The following is a 9,322-nucleotide window of genomic DNA, read 5'->3' on the forward strand; positions in this document are numbered from 1 at the left end:
CCAGAATGCAGCAGCATCATGTCACCCCACTGCCGCGTCCCACAGCGGCCCACAACAGATTTAAAACACTGATTCTTGCCTACACAGCCAAAAATGGACCAGCCCCTCCATACCTTATGGCAATGGTCACAATTGAAAGGGTACTTCAAACTCTTTGAGCTTCAAGTGCAGTAGTGGGTAGTTAGTAGTACTCTAACCCATTTGCACTAGCTATGCATCAGAGTTTTAAAGCAGCAATATGTAACATCTGTCAAAATTCACACTCCACACTCCAAAGAAATAGGGGTCAACGTATCACCAGGAAATTCCAGAAAGTTATGGTGTCCATCCCTCTCAAAAGAAACAAGGAAATGCAGTCCTACTTCTTCACTTCTCCCCCTCCAAACCAGTATAGAAGAAACATTAACTCACTGCTTTTTTTCTCCATTAAACATGGTTTCTTGCCGAGAGCAGGCAGTGGTGGGGAAAATGGTCACTTGCCAAGATCCGTCATTGCATTTACTATTTCCTCCATTGGCTACCAGTCTTTAAATGATCTAACTGGGGACATTACCTTCGACATGATTGACAAGAGGTCAGAGTACACCCTCAGGGCAGTGCTAATTCTTCATCTTCTCATGTTGAACTGATGGACGACTCAACACTGCAGTGACTCACTATTGCCTCTTTAAGTACAAAGTGGTACTACAAGGCATGGTATCCAGATAGCATGCTAATTTAAGCACACAATACAAAGATGTCTTTGACACCATCAAAACCGTTATTTTTTACATTCTGTTGATAGTTTTAGCTCATTTTTTAAAATCTTACAAACTGCACTTTGAAACACGTCAGTGTCAGTGCTGGATCGAGTATAGTTTAGCCACCAAAAATATCCAGCGTCCAGTGAACACTGATGAAGGACTAGAGGATAACCAACACTGTGCAGCAACAGATGACCTACCGTCTCTGACTTTATATCTACAAGGGGCCCAACAAGGTAGGAGTGTCTTTTAGAGTGGACAGTGTGTGAATACATAATTTAAACACTCCAGTAAACTGCTGTGTCTGGTGCACTCGTACCAACTCAACACACACTAAAATGCCACCACCACAACAATGTCCCTGAGAATGGGTGCTGAGAATGATCCACCACCCAAATAATACCAGCTCTGTGATGGTCTTGTGGGGAGTCCTGACCATTGAATAACAGTGCAAAGGGGGCTAAGAAAAAGTGTGCAGAGAAACAAATGGACAACAGTCTTTCAGTACAGAAGTACCAAGTGCACCTACACGGTAAGTAAAGCTGATCAAATGGACAATAAGTGTAAAAACAAGAAGGTAATTTTAATGTTATAGCTGATTATTGTATTTGTAGGTGCTAGTTAATGCATTACTCACTACATTTTCAATGGCCACGGATGAGAAATAGTTGTGTTAAACACTCTCTTCCACCACTAGGCCATGCTGTTCTGCCTTGGCTGCTCTTTTGATTTAGGATACTTTGTACAATCATCAATATTTGCCAATAATTGCTTTTGCCATTTTCCATCCACCCTCCACCTTTTTTATCTCAGCTTTGTATCTTTCCTACTCTTGCCCTCTGCTCGTCTCTATTCATCACCTCTCGGGTCGTTAACTGTCCATGGCCCGTGGTCTCCAATTGAGGGGCAGCCAGTTGAAGACAATTAGGGGAGACAATACTGCTGATGTCACACAGACTAACATACCAAGCCACAAACAGCACTGATAGCATAATGCATTGTTTGTTGCTCCACTGGATGCAAAGTGAAACATACTCTATTTACAACTCCTGTACACATGTTCCATCACAAAGGGAAAAGAAGTGCAGCTAGAAAGAACATAAATGTTTGAAAGGTTTTGAAAGGAACTTTTTTGAGATATCTGAGCGACGGTGTGTATGTGTGCATGAGGGGGTGTTAGGGGCAGCATCAGAGTCCCACTGGGGTGCAGTGGGAAAGACAGTAGAAGAATGGGGCGATGTGACTCATCATGCTGTGTCTGTGTGAGTCTGTGTGAGTGGGAAGAGAACAGTGTGTGGGAGGCAGTTATGTTGCCCGGCTGGCCAGAGACAGATGAGAGAGAGAGAGAGAGAGAGAGAGAGAGAGAGAGAGAGAGAGAGAGAGAGAGAGAATAAGTAAAGTAAGTAAAGTGCAACCTAAGTGAGCAGGGCCTGCTGCATGATTATAAAACATTCAGCTTTATAATGAATGGAAGTGTTTAAGTGTGTCAGACAGAAACACCCCCTCGTTTACTAAAGTTCTCTAAGCTGTCTCAAAGGATGGAGGCAATAATGATCTATGAAAATTGTATCTGTTCACCAGGAATAAATTCAGTCATAATTGCAGAGACAGCAACAAAGCAGGCGGCTGCCACTAGTTTGTCCTTCTGAATTTCTCTCACTCTCATTCACTCAATCTTTCAGGCAAATTTTGAAATTTTAAACTAAATGCCCCAATTTCTCTAGTTATTCAAATTTAATGAATCCAGATCTAAAACGTGCAAAACGTAGTTCTTATTTCAAAAGGCTCTTATCAGTTCTACAATAGTGTTACATTCCAAACTGCTTTCTGAATGAGCCACAATACAGGACAACCTGATCTTTTAATTGACCATCCCTGGTCAATTACATGTATTGCTCTATATTCTGCATATTTTAATTCACAAGTACTGTTTATTTGCTGAATGTAACATAGTCAAAAAATAAATAAATAAATGAAATGTGGCATGCACACAGGTTAGGCCTTTTTTATGTTTTATTTATTCAAATATGTTTTAATTAATAAATTAAAGTCAGCTAATAAATAGGAATTTTGCCCTAAAATGCGCAGGAAAAAATGCCAGTAGAGAATGTGTTCATTTGTTTTCTCTTAACATCAGCAAAATATGTACTTTGATTGCTGGCATTCAAATCTTGCATGTGACCATTTCCATCTTAAAGGCACAGCAGGAAAGGAAAATAGTTAAGTAAAAATGTATTATGGCTGTTTTTGGTGCATAAACCCATTGGAGAAAAAAATAATACAAGAAAAACATAAGACATGGATCCTTAAAACAGTAGAAAATGTGCTCAAATAAAACTGCTTTGGAAAATGTTCCCACAGCCAAATGAATCCTAAAAGACCACATGAACTTCTGGCTACACAACAAAAAATGCTAACCCTTCCAACCCTAAAACTGCACAGTTCCCACCACACTTCTACAGAATTGTGCTGTCTGTATGGCCCCTTTTACTGCTCCACTTAAGAAAGGATACCCTTTACTGCATTTTGATGGATGTTTGGTGTTGCTTATGTTAAGTTAAAGCTAATGAATTTTCTGTGGAAATACATTGCTTTGTTGTATTTGGTCTTAAATGCAGTTCTACTCAGTATAAACAAGGGATGCTGTAATAGAGGTCGCCACAGCACCTCTTTTGTGAGAGCTGCCTGTTCCCCTGTGTTTTTGTGTGTTAGGAACAAGGGGATGAGTCTGCTGTTAAGGAAACCTTTGTTGAAAATTGTGCAATCATGCAGACATCCAATCAAGCTTTCCATCCACTCCCGCCCTTCCACAGAGCACAGAGCTTGGCTTGTTGCAAGCCTTGTCGCAGTTCTCCCATACCCTTACCATAATTACAATATGCTAAGACAACAAAACACACAAAAAAGTACAAAATATACAAACCTGTCCTCTTAATAAGTGCAAAAAGAAACACAATAATTTGCAGAATGCAGCTGAAGTTATGGGGGTACAAGTCCATTTTTCAAAAGTATATTACCTTCAGCAGTCATAACGTTCCTTCACTAAAGCCACAGTGACGATACTATAAAACATTTGAACAACTGACGTCACTTTTGTGACGCACTGAGATTTTTGAAATAGCACCTTTGCCTTCTACGCTGTAGACTGGGGTTCAATCCCCCAGCAGGGCAAGTACCCTACACTATACCAATAAGAGTCCTTGGGCAAGACTCCTAACACCAACTTTGCCTTTCTGTGTAAAATGATCTAATTGTAAGTCACTCTGGATAAGAGCGTCAGCCAAATGCCATAAATGTAAATCATATTAAGCAGTCTGCATGAATGATGATGAGCAGCGTTCCCTCTGCTGCAAACCACTGCTGTGTGGTTTAGTAGGCCAAGCTGCTTGGTATGTGCATTAAGACCAAATATTAGAGAAAACCTGCTAGTGGAAATATTATGCTCCCATTCTTTCTCTTAATCCTGGCCACCACCCCAGAGTTTGCGCTGATTAAAACCACATGTTTCTCACAGCTGGGCCTTACTTGACCCCATTCTCTCCTATACCTGAGAGACAGCTTTAAGCTTTCCTCCACAGTACAGTATGCTCGGAAAAAACACACCCAGCCTGAGGGAAGATGGGAATGAAACACCGAAGCAATGAGCTTTTCGTTTTCAGTCTATTTACAGTTAATGTCAGCCTTGCACATTCCACTAACAATCCAAGCTCTTTCCGGAATGTGTGGAATGCTTATCCGCTTATTTTGCCATTTTGTTTCAGGTTGGAATTCTCGTGTGTGCTTTCTATATCCCTGATTCAGATACTGATACAATAATTATTAAATAGCATTTGTAACATCTGTTAAACATACTATAATTGGATTAAAACACAAGAAGAGGTCATGTATTCCCAATACAGTACTGCATTACAAAGGCATTAAGGTATTATAAATGCATCTTTTTGTACATTGTGGCATGCAAACTAATTTGTTATATCCAGCAGGTGTATAGATCACCTGGGACTAGAATAAAGGGAAAACCTGTCCCTCTTCACTACAGGCTCATAGCAACCCAATGTAAACTAACGCCCTGACTAAACCACAACCCCGGCTGTATTTTTCAACAGTGCTGCAGCTGTAGCTGTCTTATAGGAAGCCCTCATTAAGTTTGGGCCTGGTAATTAAGATAACTACTCAGTCATTTGTTGAAGAAAACACGTTTTCATTTGCAGAGCAAAACCTAAGAATTGATTTTGTAACTTCACAGAACAAAACAACACAAGACAGAGACTAAACACAAAGTAACCAGTTACTACTGTTATTACTGACAAGGTGGAATCAGTGTGATGGTTATTCAGGGTTAGTGCACAAAGTTGGGTAACATTTTACAGTTTGACTATTCATAAGTCTACATGACACCCACATAAGCTTGTCATGACAATGGGCATAATCCCACATAAATGTCTATAAATGCTTTTTCCAACAGACTTTACTCACTATAAAGAGTTACACTGGCTAATTTAGCTAGATAAAGTAGCCTTTACAACAGATGACATCTATTAAAATAAGTCAGTTGTCATGACAAGCTTATGTAGGTGTCATGCAGCCTTATGAACAGTACTGTACAGTAAAGTGTTACCCAAAATTGTTTACCATGATAGAACATAAAGTACCAGAAGCAATGTTTCCAGTAAATTTTTGTGCAAACTGCAAGCAATATTATGAAAAAAAAATGTTTGTGACACTTACTGGGCAGTAGTTTGTTTCCATCAGACTTCCATACATTTATCAGTAAAAACGTGGTGGATGACATGTTTCTATCTCTAATTTCACATATGTCACAAGCTGTGTGCCTTTGCCCTGCCTGATTTCCCCATAACCTACTGAAAAGGAAATCTGGGTTTATTTTATTTTATGTTATCATTTATTTATTTTTTCCATCTTAGCCATAACACAAGGTCACATTTCCTGTTATGCAGAGCTATTTGAGCACTTTCCCTTTAAAAAACACTTTTCTTCACATGTAACTCAGTAAGAGAATGTCAGCATTCTTTTTAAAAATATCTCCTCCACAGACAAGACATAGTCTTTTAAGAGGTATGTCACATGGAAATCTGTTTCAACACTAAATATGCATAAATATTGTGTTTTCTGTTAAAAAAAATCAACATAGATTTTCACATGAGGAGCACTCAGCATGCAGCATCTTTTAAAAACTGCCTTAACAGTCAACAAAAATAGCAATAATAGAGGATGTGTGGCCCTTTTTGACACAATGACCCTTTTGTCATCATTCTTCAATCCACTCAATTGAAACTGAAACATACCTGACAAAAAAAATAGGTTGCTGTTGTGATGCACTGATACTGATCTGATACTGGTACTTTACAGTATTTGCATCAGCACTAGAGTGCTCTACTGAGTGATGCACAGGCCTTCATGTTGGCAGTGTGGGATTATTTCATATTTGTGACAAGCAGCACTAAAAGTGTTCACCACTAACTGTGTAACATCAGTATTTCTAGGGGAGATACGACCAGCAAGCTATTAAAACACTCAAGAATGACATTCACTCAAGCTTAGTGTGCTTTATTTGTGACACAGAACACTGCTTTTACCAAAACACAATATATAAAAGTGGAATGGTATAAATATCAGCATTAATATACATCTATAGAATAATATGGTCAGACAGATTTAAGACCAGTATCGCTACTTAGTGTCAGCAAATACTTAAAACATTAGCCATTTAGTAAATTAAATTGAAAAATGACAAAAGTCTATTTGTAAGCGTGTCATTATTACTGGGGCAAATGATGACAACTGAGATTTCATCACCCAATACGAGTCCATGTGTTCAGTGACTGTCTAAACTGTGCACAATCACATAGGTTACTCACACTGGACAGTCCTCATCAAAGTTTCTGCTGAATTACATGATATTGCTGTCACTTATCATATTTATTTTTAGTTCTGTGTAGCCCTACTCGTGCTTTTTTCATTCTAGTTTCAGCCAGAGCTGGATTTTTTAAGACTGAATGATTATAGTATAACTGCAATTCATGAGCTAGCACAACAGCAGAACACAGCATTACTGAAAAAAGAAAACAGAGTTGCAGAGTCAAACATTTTCTTGGACCACGGTGATTTTACGTGAAGTATGCTGCAGTCAGTGAACTCTTCAACTCTAAAAACGTCGAACCTTTAAAAGAATGTGTCCGGAGAAATGATTCACACAGAAACAAATCTTACCTAAAAGGGCCTTAAACAGCTGGCTGCCAAAGATAGCAGAAACCTTTCCCACACTGGTCTTCAGAGCCTGCTCCTCTGGGCTAGTCAAACTAGCCTGATACTGCTTCAGCAGCCCAACAGCTCTCTCTGTATCTGTAAATAAAAATAGAAAAGAAATGTGACTGTATACACTGTCTGCTGTTTGCTTCAAAAACGCTGTTCATGTATCTTTCAGCTAGCAATGCTATATGAGCCATAATAAATGTAGCGTTGTGTAAGTTTGTCCAAAGTCAGCATATTTCAGGTAGCCAACAACAAAGCTAGTTTAAAACAAGAGCATGTGGTATTAATGTATTAATGTCAGAGAGACACATGCAGGCCAAACAGTACCCTAAGAAACTTTCTTTTGATTATCATTACATAAAGACACGTATATGATCACTGTCATTAAATATCTTAATTTGCGTTGTAACCTCTGGTTCCTGTCACCACCATCGTAAGCCAGTAGCTTTCTCTGTAACTCACTTTACAGCAAATTTAGAGAATTCTGTGGAATTCCCCTTCAGCTGTTACTAAGGCTGACGGAATCTTTCTCAGGACCTCAGAGTTACGCCTCAGACCGCAAGGCAAGTACTGCATCTGTTTGAACTCCAGAAGATGGGAGTAACAGTTAGAGATCAGTGAGAGGAGTAAAGGGGAACACCCAGCCTTCTCTCCTGGTTACACTACTGAACACCCAAAATCTTCTCTCTGAGATCCCAGTGCTCGACGATCTGAGCAGAAAGTTGTCAACAGCACGAGGAAAAATACTTCCTGCTTCCAAAGGGAATTTCCAGAATATGAGTAGCCACACTGTCAGCATGTCAGTGTCAAAGCTTTCACAGTAAAAACTACACTATGCCGAAATCTTGAACTAAGAAACTTCTGCTGCAGTTCGGATGAAGCAACACAGCTAGCACTCGTCAGCTAACTTCACAGTTAAAGCGAAAGTGTGCTACCTACAGCCAAGTTAACGTTAGCTTCCCCATCTCCCGTTTGAAACGGACTTACCGTATTTATGGACCATGGTGAACAACTGTGACCCGACAGTTACACCGTCCGCTCAGTCAGGGTTAGTATTTCCAAACTGCTTTCACGTTTCATTTACTGCTGAACGGCGAACTAGCGGGGCTTTCTGACTTTCTCACTGTCTGTCGTTCGCTTGTTTTCTTTTCGATCTGACCGTCTCCGTCCTGTTGGCACGAGACGAGACACGAGATGCGCTGTGACCGTTTAATAGCGGTGTAAACTCCTCAGACGGAGAGAAAGTTCACCCCCATTCCAAGTTCTTGCCATTTGCACAGCCTTCATCTTGCTATAAAGTTTTGACGAAATGTGGAGGGCGGTGTTGTCCAGTTCCCTGGACGTTTTACTCAAGACTACGCAGGGCTGGCAACCTGCTCAGATGAGGGGGCGACTGGTTCACACTCAGTGTCCTAATGACCCGCGTGTCACAGCCTTGCTATGATTTTTCATTCACATCTCCCTGTTACTTTAACATGAGGAAAAAAAACTTTATCAGCAGCAGAAAAAGCATTAAACTGACCAAATATGTTATGAATATTTCGCAACTTTCATTCTGATCTGATGATATAACTTGTTTGTCTACCAGTGTAGACCGTGAATGACTCGTTTTCTGAACCGATTCTTTTCAATAAAATAAAACGATCCAAACGATTCAAGAGTCAAATGAATAAAAAAATTGGAGCTTCTTCGCAATGTTTCTGGTTAGGTTGCAAAATGAAGACTTTGGAATAAATAATCAAATCGATAATGATAGTCTTTGGAAAACTTAATCCCATAACAATATAAAGCATAAAGCGCCACACCAACGTTTACAACGGTAGTAAACTATAAATTCGTTGGGGGAAAATGGGGAGAACGTTAACAGATTTGTGAATCAATGAATCACTGAACCGGACGTTCTGTTCACTCAAACCGATAGTTTAAAAGAATCGGTTCGGTAAACCGAATAGAACCTTCTATATAGATTTGCCGAAAGGTGCTGGCTTGGTCGAGATTATTATGAGGTCCTGCGTGCCACCTACTGGGCATAAACTGTAACAGATGTAACAGATTTTGACCCTTACACCCAAGTGTAAAGTGCTATCAGTGTACAACATCGTCGGTAAATATAAGTGACCAAATCAAGAAAAAGAGGGAAACAAGGGGGGGGGGGGGGGGGGGGGGGGGGGCGTTGTTATTGGAGACACAATTACTCCACAGTGCCTTTCAAACCATGTTCATAAATTAATTTTACTAACCTTTTGTTTTTTTCTTTTTCATGCACTCTAAGGTACCAAAATAGTACATGAGCTCCTTATGAAAAA

General features: G+C 39.8%; 1 protein-coding gene across 2 annotated transcripts in view; it reads right to left on the reverse strand.

Moving 5' to 3' along the window:
- The window catches only part of dlg3 (discs, large homolog 3 (Drosophila)), a 105,408-nt gene extending 97,036 nt beyond the window's left edge, over positions 1 to 8,372 (reverse strand). For both annotated transcript variants that reach the window (XM_017707154.2, XM_017707153.2), the window contains exons 1-2: positions 8,004 to 8,372; positions 6,975 to 7,106 (exon numbers count right to left, since the gene is read on the reverse strand). In XM_017707154.2, coding sequence (XP_017562643.1) covers positions 6,975 to 7,106; positions 8,004 to 8,019 — 148 coding nt within the window. In that variant the 5' untranslated portion in view covers positions 8,020 to 8,372. The remainder of the gene's footprint in view (positions 1 to 6,974; positions 7,107 to 8,003) is intronic.
- Positions 8,373 to 9,322: the final 950 nt, after the last annotated feature.

Source organism: Pygocentrus nattereri, chromosome 8, assembly GCF_015220715.1.
Source record: "Pygocentrus nattereri isolate fPygNat1 chromosome 8, fPygNat1.pri, whole genome shotgun sequence".
In the NCBI taxonomy this organism is placed as follows: domain Eukaryota; kingdom Metazoa; phylum Chordata; class Actinopteri; order Characiformes; family Serrasalmidae; genus Pygocentrus; species Pygocentrus nattereri.